Source organism: Ochotona curzoniae, unplaced genomic scaffold, assembly GCF_017591425.1.
Source record: "Ochotona curzoniae isolate NIBS_2020 unplaced genomic scaffold, NIBS_Ocur_1.0 contig_64, whole genome shotgun sequence".
In the NCBI taxonomy this organism is placed as follows: Eukaryota; Metazoa; Chordata; class Mammalia; order Lagomorpha; family Ochotonidae; genus Ochotona; species Ochotona curzoniae.
In genome coordinates, this window is record NW_024466502.1 from 27,313,678 (window position 1) to 27,337,201 (window position 23,524).

At 42.8% G+C, this 23,524-nt stretch overlaps 1 protein-coding gene across 4 annotated transcripts in view; it reads left to right on the forward strand.

The window, feature by feature from the left end:
• The first annotated feature begins 21,083 nt into the window (after positions 1 to 21,083).
• Positions 21,084 to 23,524, forward strand: part of DACH1 (dachshund family transcription factor 1) — a 367,142-nt gene continuing 364,701 nt past the window's right edge. For all 4 annotated transcript variants that reach the window (XM_040991306.1, XM_040991304.1, XM_040991307.1 and 1 more), the window contains exon 1: positions 21,084 to 21,912. In XM_040991306.1, the coding sequence (XP_040847240.1) occupies positions 21,086 to 21,912 (827 nt within the window). In that variant the 5' untranslated portion in view covers positions 21,084 to 21,085. The remainder of the gene's footprint in view (positions 21,913 to 23,524) is intronic.

The following is a 23,524-nucleotide window of genomic DNA, read 5'->3' on the forward strand; positions in this document are numbered from 1 at the left end:
CAGTGCTTGTGACACTGGCCTTTCATATTGGTGCAAGTTCAAATCACTGCTTTCCTATTCCTGAAATAGCTGCCTGCTAATGTGCCTGAGAAAACAGCAGGCTCTGAACCTGAGTTCCTGCCAAACATAAGGGAAATCTAGGTGGAGTTCCTGGCTCCTTGCCCAGTCATGGTTGAAACAAGCACTTGGAGAGCAAACCAGCAGATGCAAATTGATTTCTCTCATTCTGTCTCTCCTTTTCTGCCTTTTGAATAAGTAAATAAGTGGACGAATGAATAAACCCTTAAAAACAGAATTAGTATTTTGTATGAAAATGAAATATTTATAAAAATGTCTGATTTTACTTCTGTTTTGTGTGTAACTGAGTGATAGCAAATAGATAGCTAGTTCATCTAATAACTTTCATTTTGTCCCACAAATCAAATGCAATAAGTCATGAATTTTTATAAATAAAAAGAATAATATTGAGCCCCCATCAACCAAATATTTGAGCTTTGGAATGAAGACATGGAAACAACTCTTATGCCCATCAAAACAAGAATGAATAAAGAAACCAAGGCCTATCTATTCTATAGAATACTGTTTGGCCATTAAAAAGAATAAAATTCTACTCTTTATAATAAAATGGTCCCAACTAGAAACTATTATGCTCAATGAAATAAGCCAATTCCGAAAGACAAATATCACGTTCTCTCTGATATAAGCAACCTTCATGAAAAACACAAGATTAGTATCAATGTGTATGTGTACATACATACATACAGATATTCATCAAAAGGAACTGTGTGTTGAGACTAACATACTGAGAAGTGACGATACATTGCAGTATGCATCTCTACCATTGAATAAACGATGAACTCCCAATGAAGCTGTTAAACGTATCTTGACAATAGGATGCTGGACTCTGTACCATTGTCTATACCTACAACATCAGAATGCACTTACAAAGCAGAATGATGGAATTGTGACTGTTGTTGAAAGAATAATAAACAGGGAAATCAGGTGGGGGAGGGGGCAAGTGAGAATGAGGAGAATGGAAGGGAAATCCATGATCTATTTACTGATGCCTCTGTTTCATAGCAAAGAGATCAAAGTACAAGATATAGATGCCAATACCGCTTTGTGTTTTAAAGCTATTGGTTAATAGAGTATACATGCATTCATAAATGATGAGTGATTATAGCATGCCCATTTTACAGACACATAGTGAAGACAGGTTGTCAGAGATACACTCACCTAATTTTGTGAATTTTTTTTCACACACAATCACTAATAATTTAACATAAAAATTGAAGTACTTAAATTTGTGATAGTCAAAGGTGCTTCTTTTTCTTCTTTTTTTTAATAGTGGTAAAACATAAAAACTAAGGAATTTACCATCTTAAGAGTCTTCTCTACAAATTTCAATAGTATGAAGTACTTTCAGAGTGTTGTGCCATGATTTCCACTATCCAATTCTAGAACTTTTTCATCCTTTACAGTAATACACCCACATTCCACATAAGTCCTTAGGTTTGAGTCTGGCTCCCTCCTCCAGCTCTATGCTGGGAGAGGATGGTTTTGGCTTCAGCAACTGGGTTGCTGTGAATAACAGTATGAGACTCCTGTCTTTCTCTTCCTCTCAATTAAATAATTTTCAAAAATAATAGTAACAGCTTAAGCAAAATAATAAATGATTTTAGAAGAAAAATCGTGGGCCCGGCACAGTAGCCTTGTGGCTAAAGTCCTTGCCTGGCATAGGTTGGGATACCATTTGAGCATCGGTTCATATGTGAGCTGGCAAAGCAATAGAGGATGGTCCAAAGCCTTGGGTTCCTGCCCCACTTAGGGGGCCCAGAAGAAGCACCTGGCTCCTGGCTTCAGATTGGCTTGGTTTCAGCCTTTGTGGCCACTTGAAGAATGATCCCACGGACAGAAGATCTCTCTCTCTCTATCCTTCTCTCTATATATTTGACTTTCCAATAAAATAAAATAAAAATAAATTAATCTTTTTTTAAAAGAAGAAGAAAGATTTCATTTTTAAGATAGAATAACAACTTACAAATATAGTACGAATAGTGAAAATAAATGAGCAATGTCTAGCAACCTTCACTGTGGTGGTTGATTCAGGTAAGTCAAGAACAGCTACTAAAAAGCAAAGCAAGGAACTACAAAATATTTAAATGCAATTTAAAAAACTAAAGGTGATCGTAAATGTGTTATTTATTACATGCAAATGGTCTGAATGAAACTAGAACTTTAAAAAGTAGAATAAATGGACATACATTTTTTTCCAAATATGAGTCCTAAAAATTAAAAACCCAGAGAGGCTTACAACAATATATTAGCTGAAAAGAACCTAATAAAATATATCAAAGAAAGAGGCACTTAAACCGAAAAATATTTCAATTCACCAGAAATACACAAAAATTCTAACCTCGTATCGCCTAAAACCAGTCTCCCATTAGTTGAAAAATAAGTTGACAGAACTGAAAAGACAGCAAGACTAACTTGCATAATAGGAGATTTTAACCTAATTATCAATAACCAAATATGATGTAGCCAAAAGCTAAGAAAGATTTTGAAAGCTTTGAACTACAAAATTGACAAGGTTAACTAAAAGAAGCACTTAGAGCACAGAAACCCATAGTTACAGAGAACACTTTGTTTTTGAACACACATGAAGTACTTAAGGATGCTGATTATGACTATTTTACACAAACCACTAGTCCAAGCTTTCCTCAACCGCAGTGCTATTGACATTTTGATCTGTATTATTCTGTGCTGTAAGAGATTGTCTTGTGCACTGCAGGACCTTTTGTGGCATCAGCCCACTAGATACCAGTGGCAACGCCTTCTCCCCCACTTCCCTTAATATTTGCCTCTCTACTTTCAAACCCCCATTTCCAAACATGGTATAGATTTAAGCATATAAGTCAAAAGACAACATTTTTAAGTAGCTCTATTGAATAGTACATTCTTTTGCAAGATATACAACGGGCTGTCTGTAAAATAACAAAATAGAAATCTAACTAACTGAAATTTTAAAAGGATCTGTCTGTCAAAACTGTCATAAACTGTGAAGCAGTCAAAAAGTTCAGGCCTGGAGTCTGGAACCTCTTCCTGGTCTCCCACCAGGGTGCAAGGACACAAGGCTTTGGACCATCCTCGACTGGTTTTTCACGCCACAAGCAGAAAGCTGTTTGGAAAGCGGACTGCTGAGATTAGAACCGGTGTCCACATGAGATCCTGGTTCATGCAAGGCAAGGCCTTTAGCCATTAGGCTGCTGTGCTCATCCCTGAATTTCATTTTCAAAATAAGAGTACTATTGAGAAGTTTTAGGTGATGGTCTATTTTCAAGCCCATGGAATAGTCGAAGTTCACCATGTATCTGGAAACACGAGCCACTTCAAAAAGTACATAGAGTGCCCAGTGCAATAACCTAGTGGCTAAATTCTCATATTGTTTTTCCTGCAATTCTGTATGGGTGCCCGTTCATATCCCAGCTGCTTCACTTTCAATCACCTCCCTGCTTGTGGCCTGGAAAAGTAGTAGAGGATAGCCCAAAGTCTTTGTGGGAGACCCAGAAGAAGCTCTTGGCTTTAGTTCAGCTTAGCTCCACCTGTTTTTCTTCCATCCATTTCCCTTCTTGTGGCCTAGGAAATTTAGAGGATAACCCAAGCCTTGGGACCCTGCACCCACGTGGGAGACCCAGGAGAAGCTCCTGGCTTTGGATCAGCTTAGCTCCTGCCATTGTGGTCACTTGGGGAGTGAACCAACGGACAGAAAGTTTTTCTCTTTGTATCTCCTTTTCAATGTATATCTGCATTTCCAATAAAAACAAATAATTGGAAAAGTTAAGTTCTTAGAAAACATAATTAAATTATAAGGTTTTGAGTTGCAGGGTTTTTTTTTTTATTCCATGCAGTTTTATCATAGCACGCACCATGAACTTTTTGAAGATCCCTAATATACATGGATTTCACAACTTTCTCACCTAAAAATTTTCGGTGATAAACAACTTTTCTCAAGAGTATTTTCCTGGTACTTTTTGTTGTATCCTCATATGTGGATAGATGCAGCATACAACTAAAAAAATATAAATCAATTAGGAGGTTGTATTAATAAATCAAGCAAGAAATGTTTAAGATAGGCCTGGCATTGTAGCATAGCACGTTAAGCCATCACATTCCTTATAGTGTTGGTCAAGTCCCAGTTGCTCCACTTACATGCCATCTCCCTGATAATGCACATGGAAAAGCAGTGGAATGGTTCCGAAGTGCTGAAGTCCCTTCCAGCCCATGTGAGACCCTGACGGAGTTATAGCATCTAGCTTCAGTCTAGACCAGCCCTAATTGTGGACACTTGGGATGTGACCCAACAAATAGAAAATTTCTCTTTCTGCAACTCTCTTTCAAATAAACACATACACCTTTTTAAAAATTGGTGAAGTTATAATAAGCTTAAATATATTCTTGCAATACTCATGTCATTACAGAATAGGATTCTGGGATTTGAAGAGTTGGGGCTAGTGTTTGAAGAAGTTTTAAAATGATCGCTTTGAGGAAGGGGAGAAGAGGCTGCTGAGTCATCTTCTGCTCCTAGAGGAGCTCGCTTAGTTTTCATTGTTGTATAGTTGATAATCTAATGATTTGTTACACTCCTCATCGCTTCACCTGGCAAACTCTTTCCTTCTGGAGAATTCGTAAGCATCCAATCCAAGTTTCAGTAAACTAGTCACTGTGCCTCATTGGTCACAGTGAACTATGAGTAAGAACCTAACTAAAGCTGAACCATTCTTAGAGCTGAATGAACGTGCTTGAAACCAGTGACTATTACAGTGCTGTGAAATCAGTACGATTATTAACCCCACTCCCAACCCCCTTTTCAGATAGAAAATTAAACCACAGAGACATTAAACTTGTCTAGGGACACACGCAGACCAGAGACCAGGTTGTTTTAATGTTTAAGTTTTATTTATTTATTTAAGCAACAGAGATAGGAGGAAAAATAGAGAGAAACCTCTCACCCATTGGTTCACCCCCCAGTGGCTGAAACACTCAAGTTGGTTCATTCTAAAGCTGGGGTCCAGGAATGTCTGATCTGCCACATTGCTGGCATGGGCCCAAGTACTTAAGCCATCTTCTGCAGTCTTCTTAGTTGGCTGTCTTCCTTGGTCAAAAGCAGAGCCATTGCAACTGGAAGAGGAACTCCAAGATGGTATACTGTCACTGCAAGTGGCAGCTTAACACACTATGGCACAATGTCAACCTCCACAGGTTCTGAACTCCAAGTATCTGACTTCAGATCCTATACTTTAACTTCCATTCAAAAATACTTGGTTGCGATCAGGTGAAATAATCAAAGTTCCTTCTTCAAATTCTGACTTTGGCTATCAAGCAAGCAAATCTGCAACCGTCTCGGGTGCTGGAGTTAGAAGCACTGAGCATGATTGCAATAGGAAAAGATAGAAAAGATGAATCCAGCTGCGTAGGGTCCAGAATAAAGAACTAAAGCAAACATCTTGGCAAGTGTGTCTTCGGAGATGAGTGATGCTGTTATGAGATGCTTGCGTCTACGGTTGCAGTCATTCTAGAGACTAACCGGAGCCCTGACCTTCTATTAACATAATGATGTAAGATTATTCATCTCTTTGCTGGCTTAAAGCTTACAACTTAGAGTCATGAGTAATTAAGGCTACCAATCTGCATAGCTGTGGGAGAGTCTTTAGCAATGCTCAGTCATCCAGAGGGTTAGCAGATTGCTGTGTTAGTGCTGGCTTGGGATTCACGAGGCAGTTGTGTTAGGATGAAAGGGGCGCAAGCAAGTTGAGCATCTGAAATGATCAGCACAGGAAGTAAGTGAGAGAAGAAGAAAACTCTTGGGGGAGGACTTAGTAAGAGATATAACTTCTCCAAACCATGATTTTATCTCTAAATCTCAGTTCTCTCATTTTTATATTGGGATAAAAATACTTATTCCAACATATTTGCTTTTCTCATGTGCTAGGAAGGTGAAATAAGGTAACCCATAAATATATCTTAGTACAGTGCCTGGTGTGTTAGCTAATTGCTCTGTAAGTGTTGTAGTAGTTGAAATGTGTACCAAGTGCTATGTAAACAGATTCATTGAAAAGGGGATAAAGTAGGGCAAATACATTCAGATAAAAGGGGGATATGCTGTCTTCAATGCTTTCCTTGCCTCTCCATTCATCTCCTAATTATTACGACAGGTGATACTGCGTTCTCCTACACACATTCCACGGAGTCTAAAGTCGTAGTCAAAATAGGTAAATGAACAACTTCAGTGATAACAGTCAAGTAACATGCAAATTCAATAAATTTTGGAAATTAAATCCAAGCTCCTTAAGAGTTTGTATTTTAGCTCTTCTTTGCAACCAAAAACTGAATTATTAAAGCATTAGTAAACATGTAATTGCATCAACGCTAAAGAAATCTCTCTTCCCTGTAAAACAAAAAAAGTGATTTCAGCCTGTATTTTTACAATGAGTGATGAAAAAACTTCCAGATGGAGAGCTTTAATTTGTGAGATTTTCCCTTGTCTATTCACATTGGCTTTCACTTCCATTTTAAATTGCAAAGAGAATTCCCAAAATTTCAAATAGCCCCAAGAGATCTGGTGAAATAGCTAATCTCTCTCTATGAGCATGCTAACAAAAGCAATTTCTTACAGAGCTATATGGTGCTCAGTGGGACTGATAATGAATCTGCATTATGGTAACCTTTGTAAGAAGGGAAGGTAAGAAGACCTTTTGGGGAGGTGCATTTATTAGGTGATGAATGGGTCTCTCTGAATGTAGAATTTTCTGTTTAGATCTGGTTTTCACTCAACTAGCCAGGACCTTCTGTCTTTCTGTTTTAAGCACCACCCTGCATTTATATGTCCTATCAATTACACACCAGAATATCAATACATATCAAACACCAGTGTGCTGTACAGCTTTCTCAGTGTTCAATGGCTCTCACTAGATTTACAGAGCTTATTTGGGCTTTACAATAATTTCCCCGTAAGCTTCATGCAGAGTTTTGTGATAATTTGTAAGTTGGAGGTGAGGAGTGTGTGTGTGTGTGTGTGGCCTGGAGGGGTGGTAGATGTTGGCGAAACAGACTGTTTTCACCCAAATACAAAGCAGCAGCATTTCCTGGGAGTTCCCACAGAGGGCACCTTTACCTCATTGCAAACCCAACTGAAGGGGAAACTCAGTGGGTACCAGAGAATTGACTAAACCTTAAAGGCAAAAGCGCCCGTGCTTTCTAGCCAGTTTTCTCCTCAGTGGTATCTTTGTTACCTTATCTTTAATGGAAAAGAACTGGCACCCTCTGTATAATCATTCATAGACATAGGCCAGTAACACTGCCTTATTATTATGTTCAGCTTGCTTGTGGGTGAGCTGGAGACAGCTGTTCATGTTGCCTAAGAGGCAACAGATCAATGAAAGGAAGGGTAGGACAAGTTTTGAGCTGCCTTTTTGCAACAATGTCCTCTATACAGCAGAGGATATTTTTAAAGTATTGTATTGGAAAACAAAGGCTGATCATAAAAGAAAATGTTTACAAAACAAACCTTTGCTCTGTTATTATGATTAGCAACTGCTTTTAGATTAAAACTATCTAAACACAAACAGAGAGTATGTACGTTTTGGGATCTAAAAAATAGTTTGAGGTATAGGCTATCAATCTAAAGAAAATTATTATTTAGAAAGTCTGAAAATAAATGTGTGTGGGGGATATCTACACAGAAATTCTTTGAAATTGTTTACCTTGATGCTTCTATAATTGAAATAGGAAACTAACTTTTCAGCATAAAATAAATTCCACATACCTCTCATAGTCTTGCATTCATTTGATTTTGAAACGTTCCTTGATTTCTGATGACTGATACTATTCAGACATATAAACGTAATAAATATAAATAAAACTTTGGATGTTTACCTTTGTCAATCCCTGATGGGGAAGTTTCTTTGGGAGATTCTTCAAATAGATGTCAGAAGAATTGAAGAACTGTTTTGACTAAGAAAACCAGCTGCTAAACTGATGTTGATTATTTCTGAATGTCAATGATAAAACAAACATGCGAGGCACAAGTTTTTCTCTTTAAATTTGTATTAAAACTACTGCCTGCTTGGTTGCTGGATGTGCAACCCAAGTGATTTCTATGATATTTACAATGAAGTTCATCAATTATAGTTTAATTCTGTATTTCCATCTAATTCTGTCTGCTTGAGAATAATTAAAACTCCAATTGTTGCTATAGGCATACGACACTTGGGAATACTGTTGTTGTCTTTTAAGTTCAGCTTGAAATGCACTAGACATAAGTGTAAATGCATTTTAGCTATATAAACTAGTTTAATTTTTAACACTTTATTATGTTAAGATCTAAAACTGTTTTGAGGCCAAATTGTTCAGACTACTGAAAATTTTAATTCTTCATTACTAATGACTATCATTAATTTTTTCAGTCAAATTACTTGTATCAAACCATTACAAAGAACTTCATGGTAAGCAGGTCTTTAAATTTATGCTAATGCTGATATCAGTGTGCTTCAAATTTAGTTAAATTAGTTTCTCTGGGGGAAAAGATTCATTTTCTTGTTTAGTTGAGTTCTGTGAAGAAAGTGTCTAGAAAAACCCCTACCCACCTGCCCAGGCTTCCCCCCTCATTGTTGCCACTCCCTGGTGTTCAGTAGGTTTCTCCAACTTCGTTGCATTCCAGGGTTCACAGCACTTCTTTGAAGACAGAAGGTCATTCAAGCCTTTGCTAGTTTGCTGCTTCCCTCTAAAGAGAGAGTAAATGAAATAGCTCTGCAGTTGACACAATTTAAATGGGGCAGGAGGAGGGCAGCTATTGCTCTGTTCAGCAGTAGTTGGGATTCCCGAATCTTCTCTGGAGAAAGTAGAAAAAGACCTCTCTTGAAATCAAGATGAAAAATCCAAGAAAAACCTGGAACATCCCCATGGAAAAGCAGATTAAGGCTGGTGACAGACCACAGAAAAACACTGTGCTTGTGAATTTAGGGGCTGGTTTGGTGTCTGCTTTGCAAAGCACTCCAGCAGATTGACTTTCGCATGTGGATGCTGTCAGTTTCTTTCCCTTCCTTCCTTCCTTCCTGCTTGCTTTTTCTTTCTTTTCTTTCTTTCTTTCTTTCTTTCTTTCTTTCTTTCTTTCTTTCTTTCTTTCTTTCTTTCTTTCTTTCTTCCTTTCTTCCTTTCTTCCTTTCTTCCTTTCTTCCTTTCTTTCTCTTTCCATTTATTCATTTTTATTGGAAAGGCATATACACATAGGAGGAGAGACAGAGAGGAAGATCTTCTGTCTGATGATTCACTCCCCAAGTGCCTGCAATGGCTAGAGCTGAACCAATCCTAAGCCAGGAGCCCAGAGTCTCTTCCAGGTCTCCCATGTGAGTGCAGGGTCCCAATGCTTTGGGCTACCCTTGACTGCTTTCCCAGGACACAAGCAGGGCGCTGGATGGGAAGCAGGGTTTCTGGGATTAGAACCGGCACCCATATGGGTTCCAGGCGAGAACTTTAGCTGCTGGGCTATCATGTTGGGTCCTGCCATTTTCTAACAAAAGGACATTAGGGAAGGTCATGAAAGTTCAGGGCTTTTTGTAGTTTAGAATTCTAACATCACTTACCATTGAAATATTGTCCAAACACTTACAAGCTTTATTCTTGAGACAATAGCATTTCCACGGTATATTTTTTTTCCTGGGTCTTATGGGATGCATTGTAGTGCACCAGTTCATACATGTGAACGGCCAATTGAGAAAACAGCAGCAGGCCTGGCACAGCAAGAGGAGATATGCAATACCAGGGTAGACATATGCAAAGAATCCTGAGTTTGGATCTATCATGTGATATTCTAAAATTTATTTAGTAATTTTTCATAAGAAAACAAACAAAATTTTTTCCAGTATTTAAAAATAGTCTCTTTTAAGAGAAATTTAGGGAAAAAAAAAGTAATGAGGACTTGACATTTATTTATTTATTTCAGATGCAGAGAGAGACAGAGGAAATTTCCACCTGATGACTCACTACTCAAATTCTCTTAATAGTCAGATCTAGCTTGGACCGAAGGCAGGAGCCAGAAATGGAATCAGGGACTCCTCTGCAGGTGTCAGGAACCCAACCAACTGAGCCATCACCTGATGCCACCTAGGATGGGAATTCATTGGAAGTTGAGTTGGAAGCATACTAGGAATGCAATTCCAGGGACTCTACTATGTGTCATAACTGCTGGACTAAATACTTGGCTCTAGAAGGTAACTTTTCAAACCACTATCTGATTTAAACCTCAAGTAGCTGTATTAATGGGAACTTCCATATGCTGTTAATTGTCACTTTTCTCTTTTATAACATCAGGGGTCTACAAGGATAACAAACCTGATGGTTTCAATGAGATTGTCTATGGTTCTGTCTTGAGAGTGCTACTCAAATTTCTCTGGTTGAACGGAAGGGTTGAGACACATTTGTGATTTCTAGCATGCCACTGAGGAAAGAATAGCATAAATTCTGTAACCTAGGAATAGATAATTTTCTATACTTCTGTAACACAAAATTTCAATGTTACAGCAGTAAGACTGGCCAGAGTAGTGAATAGTAAGTTAAATCAAGATATTTGTCTTTTTTCTTCCTTGCATTCTCAGCAATAAGGCTTCAGCCAGTAGCACTGTGTATTCCTTTTTTAAGAGATTTATTTATTTTTATTGGAAAGTCAGTTATACAGAGAGGAGGAGAGACAAAGATCTTCCCTCTGATAATTCACTCCTCAAATGGTCACAAAGGCTGGAGCTGAGCTGATCTGAAGCCAGGAGTCAGGATCCTTCTCCAGGTCTCTCACCCAGGTGCAAGGTCCCAAGGCTTTGGGCAATCCTCAACTGCCTTTCCAGGGCACAAGCAGGGAGCTGGATGGGAAGCAGGGCTTCTGGGATTAGAACTGGAGCCCAAATGGGATCCTGGTGCATGCAAGGTGAGGACTTTAGTAACTAGGCTACCGCATCAGGTCACCACTGTGAATTCTAAAGATGCTCGTGGGGTTTGGGTTTGATGCATCAACTAAGACACTGCTGGGATGCCTACATTCTGCATGAGAGTGCCTGCTTAAACTGCTGGCTCTGCTTCCAAACCAGCTTCTTACCAGTGCACACCCAGGGAAAAGAATGTGATAGCTCTAGTACGAACATGGAGCCACACACATAGCTCTAGGCTCGAGGCTCTTGCCTGACGCAGGCCTTGCCACTGCAGACATTTGGGGAGTGTACTAGCAAATCAAAGATCGGTGTTTCTGTTTTTCTTTGTCATTCTTTCAAAAACTACATATTAAAATTTTAAAGCAAAGACACCCTTCCCACACAAACACCCACACCCACAGGATGTTAAGTTCATTAAACTAATGCTGATATTAGAGTAAAAACTTTAAGAATTACTGTACACGTAGTGTCTGCTCACATTGAAGAAGCAGAGTTTTCCACACAAATCTACTTCTCTTCAGTATCCAATAGCAGCCCTGTAGCCAATGTCCTTACTTACATTTCCATGCTTGCTAAAGGCTTTGCTATTCTGATAAATAAAAAGAGAAGATACTTTCTGAAATATTTCAACTAGAAGCCTAATTCAAGTCTTCTTCAGCTTTTGTAACTCAATTTGTTAGCATCTTTTTGAAGTGTTACCTTGAGAATTTTCCCACATCAGTTGTAAATTACAGCAGAAATGAGTAGGCATATTTAAAATGTTATTCCTTTTCAATATCCTAGTTTGTATCAAACCACATGTAACTTGAACGATGAGCAACTTACAGATTTGGGAGCAAAGGAAATGCATGGCAGACTCTGTGATCAGGTTTTTTTTTTTTTTAAGATTTATTTATTTTTATTGGAAAGGCGGATATACAGAGAGGAGGAGAGACAGAGAGGAAGATCTTCCGTCTGATGGTTCACTCCCCAAGTGAGCGCAACGGCTGGAGCTGAGCCAATCTGAAGCCAGGAGCTCTCCCAGGTCTCCCAGGCCGGTACAGGGTCCCAAGGCAATGGGCCGTCCTGGACTGCTGTCCCCGGCGACAAGCAGGGAGCTGGATGGGAAGCATGCCCGCCAGGATTAGAACTGGCACCCATATGGGATCCTGGAGCATGCAAGGCGAGGACCTTAACCACTATGCTATCGCGCCAGGCCCTATATGATCAGTTTTAACTGACTAACCAACATCTACTACTCATGCCACAAATGCTAAGGTTTGAACTAAATGTAAGAATGGAATAAAAGTGACTTGAGTGCAGCTAGGGGAAACATAGCAACAAGTATGAAGTAGAGGTGGTTGTTTTCCTCATCAAAATGAGGGATGAAAATTATTGCAATACACAGGGATAAATCGGCTAAAATCCCTTGATGCTAATAACCTTGAACCAATTAGTAAGTTGTAATTCCATTTTATCCAGAAAATAGTCACTTTCTATAGTTCCTTCTCCAAATGCACAAGAGTGGATTAGAAGGATATGTTGAGCATGTGTGTGAACTGAACTCTAGTTGAAAAGGTAAAGTAACTTTAGAACATATGGGGAAGCCACGTGCCCAAGGATGATAATGTTATAACCTCTCCCCCAGTAAAGTCGTGCTCAGGGTCTGTACTTGTATTATGGGAAAAAAGATCTCTGTACCAAGTTCTCATGCTACGCTTCTCATGTAACACCTTGCCAGTATCACATTCTTCAGAAAGCTGGAAGAGTGGGAGGGAGAGTTGGGAAAATATTCAAGTAAAAAATTAACAGCAATTTAAAGCCACATATAGACATTCCTCATTAGAGGATTTCATGCCTGTTTGAAATGGTAATTTCAAAAGCAATTTTTTTTTAATTTTAAAAGGGGCCAAATGTGTTCTCAGAGTCGTTGGATCTGTCTTTTCCTCTTTATTGTTTATTCATGCAGTTTTGTTTCAAGATCTAACCTCTGCTGAAGGTTAGGGCTAAGAGACAATTACGACCAAACACCTCCCCTTTAAGACCAGGAACCTCCTAAATCAAATAAATAAAAAATAAATAAATAAAAATAAAAATTTCGGTCTCTCTTTCCTAGTCCCATAGCCCTCAGGACTTTAAATGGTAATGATCAGTTCATTTGAGAAAATAGCATTTTAGTGCTTCCCCTGGCAAGGCTTCTGGGGTGTCTCTCCCAGTGATGGGCACCTCCTCTTGTTTTCTGGCATTACTAGAACCGACCTGGCATGGATCACTGGGTGAGCAGGCAATCTTAAACACTTCTCATATAAATTACTGGTTCCTTTCCAAGTGCAATTGCTCACAGGGTAATACACCATTTTACAACGCTTGATGGCAAAGTCTCTTCATTCTACTGGGTTCCACACCTCCTTCCCCGTCCCACCACCAGGAAATGAACAGACAAAAGGACTGATGAAGACGTGAAGCTCAGAAGCACACGCTCTGGCTCAGTCTTCACGAGGTATGCAGTGGGCACTCGGGGCTCCCTTAGTTCTCCTACTTGTTTCCTTGTTTTAAAAGCCATCACCGACAAAAATATCAAAATAACATACCATGTAGGTACTGGGAAAGGCAGGTACTAATAAACATGACATGAAAATAATGCTCACGCTTTGTGACTTTTACTTATTAGGTAGCAATAACAGACCATGCTTCCATACAAATAAAGCTTACCAATAAATGAGGATGCCCAGATTGTACTAATGATGATCATATTTCCTAAACCAGTGTCTTTTTTTCCCATGAACTCTAACAACGAAGTGTGTTTTTACTGACAGTTGACTGGGATCAGAGCATGCAGTATTGTATTTCAAGTTGTGGTTCTGTAAAACCCTGAAACTTTCTTTGAAGTTAAACAGTGTCAATCTGTTTCCACGTCTGAATAACTCTTAGAAGAGCCTGCCTGACCCAAGTCAACTCATTGAAACGTACTCTTTCTCCATAATTGATGTTCCAAATGAACGTCCTTTCATAATAAAATGTGTTAGAAAACAAAACAGCTTTGCATCCGGCAGAACTTGCATCATAATTAAATTTTATTTTATCCCATCGAGGCATGCTAAATGTTGAGCAAAATATAATTTTAAGTAATTTGTTTGTATTCTTATCTGTAGGAGTTGGAAATTAACAGCGTTGCTAGTTTGCGTTTACTGTTAAGCCTGGAGAGCAGAGAGATTGCTTTGCAAACATTACAGTTATTATGTCTGCAGTTGGTACTCTTTGTATAAATTATTGATCAGCCAGCTTATTTTTCTTTCTGCTTAATGGATATTATAGCATAGCCGTTTACAACGCTATAGTTAAGGTTGTGTCAGCACTTCCATTATAATAAACCCTCTGTTACAGGGGTTTATAACTTGTTGTAAAAATTTCTTCTGGGCTGAAACTTGACATACAAGATCCTGGGCTAGAAGGTGGCAACTGTTGTTCTTTCAACTTTTAAAAAATCTCTTTGTTCTGAAGGGTAATAAATAAATAAACACTTCATTTTCTAACAATCCTCAACATTTCTGACTTCAAATAAAACAATTGTATAGGCTATTTGTTGGACAATGACCTCTTCTATCGAATAAAGAAAAAAAGACCAAGATACCAAGTTAAAACAACAAAACAATGAACTAATACAAACTTTTATAATTAAGTTAAAACATATTTCTCTTAACATTATAAAACAACAAGCAAGCTGTGTTTAAAGATTAAACATATTTTAACCACAAGAGATCTTATTTCCTCTTCCCAAGCTGCTCATATTGAACTTCTATGGAAGAAAATTAGTTTGGGGGTATGGAAGAAGAAAGCAATATGACAATTAGAACATTCCTTTTATCAAAAGATGCAATTAAAGGTGGAACAGATAGTAGATAACTAGCAATCTAAATAACTGTCTGATTTTCTGATCTTATTTCAATCCAGTCTGCCATTCCCCTCACAATGGCTTGATTTAGGAGACAGGGACTTGATCACAATTTATCTTACTCTTATTGCTGTTTCCTTTTACAATCCCACTCTACAATGATCTCACTGTGTTGTTTTTGTTTAATCAAATATTTGGTTGGGCAACCTTAATACCAGCCCACAGATGGAATTAAGGACGCTTACACTGGAAGGAAGTAGTGATAGGAAAGCATAACCAAATTATCTTGCAGAGCTGACTACCTGTCATGAAAATGATGCAGTCAGAAATCAGAAAAGCAAATGCACATTGACGTGTCTTCTTTCTAAATGTTCTTCAACTTGCCTCAACACTCTAATCCCTGAAATGGGCTCAGGGAATTCTTATGAAATGCTTCATGACCAGCAACATGTTTTCTGTTATCACTTCATTTGTTCCTTATTCTTTATTCTGAACAAGGAGCAAAGGGGATAGAAAGGGAGCAGCAACAGATCCAAATTGCACCATTTGGCTGTATTCTCAACGGAAACGTGAATGCGAACAGATTAAGTATTATATATGCTGAATGTATGCTAATATGCATGCCTAAAATCCATGCTTTTCCATGTTGTAAAGCAAATCAGTATTATTTATACTCATTTTACCCAATTCCCTAATGGGAATCCAAGTTTGCAATATCAAGCTACAAGTTTTGGTGTGCTCCTCTCAGGCCGTCACCTCCTGTGCTTTGAGCAATTAGCAAGTCCCCTGCATCTGGGAGATAAAAGTCTCATCCCTTATTCTTTCTTGAGGTGAAGCATGGGGGTTGGGAAGGAAAGGGAAAGAAAAGCCAATAAAAGTCAGAATTTGGGAGGAAAAAAATGTGGAGTACAGAGCCTGCAAGACTGTAAGTGGGACGGAGGGAAGCGGAGGGACTGCCGAAGGTGGCTGAGGTTTCTCTGCTGAACTGATCGGAGAGGCTGTGCATCGGAGTTAAAAAGACTTGGGAGAGTTACTTGGCATAATTTCTCCATCTTCAATGATTTACTACTAGAGTGTAAACATCAATTTTGGACTCTCTCCTGAGAAACGTTTAACAAAGTCAGTAAACAACTGGTACCCTGGTATCTTTCTAGATTTGTCAAACTTTGATAGCTCTTTAATAAACCTAGGCCTGAAGTTCAGCTCAGTGTTATTATTGATATTAAGGAAACAAGTCCATTAGTAAATATGCAGATATAAAAGTCATCTTCCTCTTTACTTCTCCACTGTGCTATATCTTAGAATGGTTGAGAAATGCACTCTATTGTTCAGGCTATTTGTGCCGGGTGTGCTAATGCACTCTTTGATTGAGTGAATTAGCAGTCATAACAATCTGGCAGTCTGGCCATAGAAGTGTGCTCAAATTGATTTGTGTTATGGCTGGACTGGAAAATCTAGTGTTAGTTGTTTTTTGCCCTGGGGCATTGTTTGTACCAAACTCTACTTTTCATTTAATTTTCCAATACATTTTGAAAGATTGAAATGCTTGTGATCAACATTAGATCCACTTGCATTATTTAAAAAAAAAATTCTGAAAGTAATTTCAGATTCCAAAAAAAAAAAAACCCCAAAAAACCAACCTTGCTTTCAATTAGAGTAAACATAATTAGAGTGACGTCGTGCTTGGAATGGCAAATCTCCCCTTGAATCTATTAAGCATGTTATCTCCTTGTCCTGTCACTAGAAGGAATTGAGTATATATCTGGAGGACACATCTGTATTTTTCTGTGTGTTCTTCTTATCGTATTTGGAAGAAATGAAAAGAATCCGATTGTAATGCATCTTTCCTTTTTTTCTGCTTTTTACATGCAACCACATTGCTTATGCTTTTCTTAGTGATGCCATAAGAAGAGGATGCTTTGAGCCTGTTAGGACAATTAGAGATCTGCAAGGAACACATTCAGATGTATGCTGCCTTTAGCTTACTCAACCACTTCAGCATTTGATATGCTGCGAAACACACTTTCATTTTTTAAAAAATAACTATATCAACTGATGTGCTGAAACTCTGAGGATCTGAAGCCATGACTTATCCTGGCTTTGTCAATATTTGTATCTTTCTTAGACTCTTCTGCTTTGCAGTCGTTTACTAGAATCATAATGCAGCCTGAATAAACCCCAAAAATGACTATTGATTACAGAGAAAGCTTTGCGAAATCATTTAGTCAGTTTCCCCACTTGAGAAATCAGTGAATATAATAGGTCAATAGATAAGGACTGAATGGATGCAATATGGTGCTCTGCTTCCCTGGGCTTCAGAAAGGGCCAAACATAAATCCCCATAGAATTCATGTCTTTATATATTCATAGAGTAAAATAATACTTACCAAATCCTCACTGTAAGTTTATCTTTCTACAGATTTATTTTCTCTTTTAAAACCATGGGCTTAGAACGCCTGCTTCAGTGTCCCTGGCTTACTTCCCTGTCACCGCCCCTTTTAAACCAAACAAGATGCCCTCCTGCCGCTAAAGTCTGCTGTCATCCAGGTATTCACCGGACTTCAGATGCGCCAACTACTTTGTGTTTTCCCACTGTCTCCTGCAACCTTTCAGCTCTTCTCAAAACTGCCTGCCGTCGTACTGCACTGAACTCTGCATCCTGTGCCAGTTTTTAGGTAATGGACCTGAGACCTGTCTATGAGCTCCCAATCCGTGAGGACGTGGATCCTGTCAGGGGAGAAGGGCAGAGGAGGAAAGGGAGAGGAGGGGCCAGAAGGGGGCAGAGAGACGGAAGAAAATACCTTCCCTGAACTAGTACAAGCTAAGCTTCAAACGATATCCTAGGAAAGAAATTAAAGACTTCTTAATTAGTGCAGCAATTAAGCTTTCTTGGTAGCATTTTAATCAGCACAGGCCCTATCAAAGGACAAACAGAACGATTTGCAGGTCTTTGAATTTTAAACAGTCTTATTGATTTCAGCACAATACGTCTTCACAAAACACAGGGAGAATTTTCTAATATCAGTTACAGTACTTTGAGTTTTACTTATGCAAATTCAGTGAAGGTGGAGGAAGATGAGACGGAGGAAGAGAACTTGAAACGACCAGAGATGTAAAACAATAAACAAACAAGATCAAAGCTCTGAAAGCTGGAGATGCACTGCAGTGACCATGTAGAATTTCTCTAAACTGACCCCCCCCCCCCGCTATTGGTAAATACTGTTTGCCTTAATCCTGGTCAACACTTCTCAATGGGGGTCAGGATAGGGGAGGAAAAGAGAGAAATAGAGGGAGGGAGGGACGGAAGGATGGAGAGAAAGAGAGAGAGAGGGAGAGAGAGAGAGAGAGACCTTAACATTTTTCAAGGCTTTTCTTTCCTAGATATTTTAATTTGCATTATACGCTTTTTCTAATCCTATTGTTTGATCAAAGGGGTAAGTGGTGGTTCCTTGAAACGGTTTAGAGACCCGAATCCCAGAAAGGTCCTATTCAAGTGGGGTCAAATGCCCCCCAGCTCTGTCTCTGGGCAGAACACGTGCTCCGGAGATGCAGGTTTTCCTGCAGCAGAAAATTCAGAGCTGGCTTGGAAGCAGAGTGGAGTTATGGCTCGGTCTGCTAGCATTGTTTCCTGTCTGTGGCTTCCGAATGTGGCAAGTATTGAGTGAGTGATAGGTTAAGGAAATGTGAGGAGGGAGATTGGTAAGGGCAATTTTGGGGCATTTATTCCCCACCCTCCTTTTTTTTTTTTTTCTCATTTGTGGGTCTAGAATTAAAAATGATTACACTTTGTTCTAATGTATGAAAAGCACATCGAAGTTATGAAAGCTAGGCATACATTTTCAAAATAAAATTAGTTTCTCCGAACCTAATACATTCTTCTTTGTGCCCCCCTTACGGATTTGGTATTTCATTCAAAAAGTGATACTTTCTTGAAAGTCACATAAACACTGAACGTGTTTTTCATGTGTGTACTACATATTGAAGCCCTTCTTTTAATTGTGGATAGATCTGAAGACTGAAAAAAAATATTAAAAGTTATTTCTGAATATATTAAAATGCATTGGCTAACTAGGCCAAATAACTGTTTAAATATTACCTTCCTTGAGTCTATCTATTGTTCTGCATTTTTCCAAATTGTACCACGCTAGAAAGCCTCTTAATATAACTGCTGTGCCCCAGAAAGTGTAGCATAAACTTGGACTAATTAGTCAATAGTGTCATTTTTCTCTGCAGATAGTTCCCAAACCTTTTGACACTAAACTTCAAAGAGTTTGCAGAATTAAAATGATAAAGAGAAATGTGATAATCATCATGGCAGAAATTTCATTATGAAATACTCCAACACTGTGAACCTGCCACTGATAGTTTATTTCTAAAAATCTGTCAGATGCAAAAAGCATTGCTTCGTATCTCGTGAAGTCACTGTACATGTGCAGGCAGGTTCGAAGCTTCACTATTTTAAGATTCCTGGAGATATAAGCAGCGAACAGACTTGACCTCTGCTCACATCATATGTGGTTCCAAAATCCTTGAATAAATACTTCCATGCAACAAGTTAGAAACAGGGGCAGGAAGGAAAGGAGGAAGAGAGTCAGTCTAAACTCAGTCTAATATTGTTTTTAAACACAGCTACTCTCTCTGCTTTTGCAAGTCAATCAGCAGGCTTTGTTTTTGTTCTTATTATTTACACAACACATTTGCACTGGCAAACAGAGAAGGACTTTTTTCAAAATATAGCGGTGCTTTTAAAACATGAAAGAAGACCAACCATTGTCCGATCGAAATGACACGTAGCTATGAGCGACCAGTCTTCAAGGACTGCAGCTCTGTGAGTTCCTGTGCAAGACAGGTGAATTAATTACAGAGTTTGGGGTTAGAAAATCCAGTGTTCCTGGTTTCCAATTTTTTTCCCCCCCAGTCTTGGGAACTGTCTGATCTCCGAGTCCTCTGGGCAAAATAAGCATTTCTAATCTGCTTTGGGGGCGAAAAGTGAACTTATTGAAAACCGCGCACCTCGTGGCAGCACTGTCTCCTCCACAAATCTGTTAGGCAGTACGGAGCCCCAGAGCGAAGGGACTATCATTCTTCTGCGATTTCGGACAGACTTAGCTCCCACTTGGAAAAACTGTCCTGGAATCGTCACTGTCTTTTCCTAGAAAGGGTCCCTTTTAAACAGAGAAATCACAACAATCAAGGCGTAAAAACACTTGGCTTACATGTGAGCTTTCCCCCTCCACAGAGTTTCTCGCTAGGCGTGGAATGGGGCTCGTCTTTTCACTCCTATCTCGTCGCTCAAGCGCGCGGAGATGCGTCCTAAATCCTCGAAGGGGAACTCGGAGCGCTCCGGCTCCCAAGTTCCCTGGAAGCTGTGGGGCTGGGGTGGAACGGGGGACGGGGGCGGCCGAGAGGGTCTGGGGCCGCGCTGGGGCCTCCGGGGAGGAGCGGGCCGGCTCCCCCACCGCTGTCCGTCGCTTCCCTCTGCCCCCTCCCTCCTCTTCCTCCTCCTCTTCCTCCTCCTCGTGGCGCGCCGCCTCTCCCCCACCCCACCCCCTCCACCCCCCACCCCCTCCGCGTCTCGCGCGCTCTCCGAGTCTCCGCTCCGAGTTCCTGGTTGGATAATTTGGGTTAATACTAGTGAGTGAGGTTTTTGCGGCTTCAAAGGGTATTTCAAGTTTCCGGAGCTCCTCCCCTCTTGCACCGTGTGACAACAACAACTCGTCCAGCCGGCAGCCTTGCACTTTTCAGCTCATTTTCTCTCTGTCATTCCGCTCTCAATCTTTGATCAATGTACTTGCCAGGGAGAACCCGAGTCCCTCAGTCCTCCTCCTTTGCACCTTCAACTCTGTGCTAGAGCGGGGACCCCCGCACCCCGGCAGCCGGCCCTCCCCGCCCCCGCCCGGCCTCCCCCACCCCCTCGCCCGGGCCCCCGGGGAGAGCGCTCGCCGTCCGACTCGCGGGACACTTTGGTGCGCCTCTCGGCGGAGCGCCGCTCGCGCTCGCTCCTTTTCCCCCCGTCTCGCCCTCGCTCTCCCTCGCCGGCTCTCCCGGAGTCGCAGGGGTCGCTGCCCGCCACCCCTCCCCACCCCTGCCCACCCTCCCGCCGCACACCCCTTCGCTCCGACTCCCCGCTCGTCTCCCTTTTCCCCTCCCCTCCCGGGGGGCCGTGTGGCAACTTTTTTTTTTCCCCCCTCATTCGCTTCTCTCCTCTTTCCCCTTTTTCCCCTCCTCCGTATATGTGACCATGGCAGTGCCGGCGGCTTTGATCCCTCCGACCCAACTGGTCCCCCCTCAGCCCCCCATCTCCACGTCGGCTTCCTCCTCCTCCGGCACCACCACCTCCACCTCCTCGGCGACTTCGTCTCCGGCTCCCTCCATCGGACCCCCGGCGTCCTCGGGGCCAACTCTGTTCCGGCCGGAGCCCATCGCTTCTGCGGTGGCGGCGGCGGTGGCGGCCTCAGTCACCTCACCCGGCGGCGGCGGCAGCGGAGGCGGCAGCGGAGGCACCGGAGGCGGCGGCGGCAGCTGCAACCCCAGCCTGGCGGCCGCGGGCGCCGGCGGCAGCAGCGGCGCCTCCAGCACCCCCATCAACGCGAGCACCGGCAGCGGCGGCGGCGGCGGCGGCGGAGGCAGCAGCAGCAGTAGCAGCAGCAGCAGCAGCAGCAGCAGCAGTAGCAGCAGCAGCAGCAGCAGTAGCAGTAGCAGTAGCAGCTGCGGCCCCCTCCCTGGAAAACCCGTGTACTCAACCCCGTCCCCAGTGGAAAACACCCCCCAGAATAATGAGTGCAAAATGGTGGATCTGAGGGGGGCCAAAGTGGCTTCCTTCACGGTGGAGGGCTGCGAGCTGATCTGCCTGCCCCAGGCTTTCGACCTGTTCCTGAAGCACTTGGTGGGGGGCTTGCACACGGTCTACACCAAGCTGAAGCGGTTGGAGATCACGCCGGTAGTGTGCAATGTGGAACAGGTTCGCATCCTGAGGGGACTGGGCGCCATCCAACCCGGAGTGAACCGCTGCAAACTCATCTCCAGGAAGGACTTCGAGACCCTCTACAATGACTGCACGAACGCCAGGTAAGGAGCGGGGGTGGCTCCCTGCGGCCCCGCGGCCCCTTCCCACCAGCAGTCCGCTCGCTCTTGCCTCGCGCTCCCTTCCCGGCGCTGCCCGTCCCGCGCGCCCGCCAGCCGCGCGCCCCGCCGAGCGCGGGCCTCTCCTCCCCTTCCTCAGGGCTCGCCCGCCGCGCCCGACCCCTCTGAGAAGTTGCCCCGCTCCCGGCTTTTCCGACGGTCAGCTCTCTAAGCTCGACCCGAGGGCCGGGGCTCAGCTTCCTTGAGACGCCGGGACCCCAACCCTGAGGGCAAAGTGGGCGGGAAGGGTCGGGGACGTCGCCTTTGCCGGAGCGACGGCCCCTTTCCCGGGACGCGCCGGTGTCTGGGGTGTAGGGTACCACCCTCCCACACCCCACTTCAAACTCCCAGAACGCTGCTGCCTGAGGCCGGTGCTCGGTGGCCAAGCTCCCGGCACCTCAGGGACTGCTCCGCCGGGCTCCCGGGGGCGTCCCGCGAGCTGGAGAAGCTCGTGACCCTGTGTCCTAGGGTTCGGGGATGGGGAGACGCTCTTCGGCCCCAAGGCCCTCGGGGAAGCCGGGGGTGGGGGGAGGGGTGGGCCTGGGATGAGGTAGGGCACTTTGAGGTCAGGAGGGAGGCGACCTCGTGGCCCAGAGGCCCCGGGGGCAATCCCGGGGGACCCGCTGAGAGTTGTGCCCCAAGCCGGGAGGGAAGCCCGCCGAGGGGAGAGGGGTGTGTGTGTGTGTTTGTGTGTGTGTGGGGGGGGCGCGCACATGTGTGCGTGTGCCCTCGAGTGGTGGAGCGTGTGCAAAGAAAAGGGCTGTGTTTGCCCCGGAGAGTTGCAAGGGCACCCGCAGGTTTCTCTTTCTGAGGGGACAGATGCTTAAGTGCAGGAGACTTGGAAGCTGAATTGCACAAGGAGGAAGACCGCTGGGCTCGCGCACTCTCCGTATCCCTCTTTCTCTCCAAAGTGTGTGTGTGTGTGTGTGTGTGTGTGCGCGCGCGCGCTTGCGCTTTTGCGTACGTTTTCAGTTCATTCTTTTCTTTTTCTAAAGATTAGTGTAGTGGCTCACACGGGCAGGTGCACGCTTTGCACTGGGATGCTCTGCGGGCCCGAGTTCTCGGTGCTGCGGCTCCCCCAGCCCCTGCCCCGCGCGCAGGGAGGGGGCCTCGCCGGCGCCCAGCCCGGCTGGTTTTATGCAAATGAATGCTCGGTGGGGGAGGATCTACCGGGAGGGGGCGGGAGAGGGGCAACTTGTTTCGGGGTCGTAGTGGCCTTTTCACCCCCTTTTAGAGTTCCCCTTTGTCCTACCATTCGAAGCTGAGAAGGGCGGGGGGGGGGGGGGGTGGGGGGCGGGAGAGAAAGTTGATTGTAGAGAGAAAGCAAAGCCAAAGTTGGGGACCTGGAATAGACACGTGAGAACTCGGCGCAAAATTTGCGCAGAAACTTTGGTACCCTCCAAGTAAGTTCACAGGCAGAAAGATGAGTTCCTGGTGAAGCTAGAGGACCTAAGGTGAGGCCGAAGGACCAGACCAGGACCCTGGAAGAGAGAGGGTACTAGCTAAGTCTTGCTGCAGAGCGACTTCTCTTCTGTAGTGGTATAAGGCTTTAAAAAGA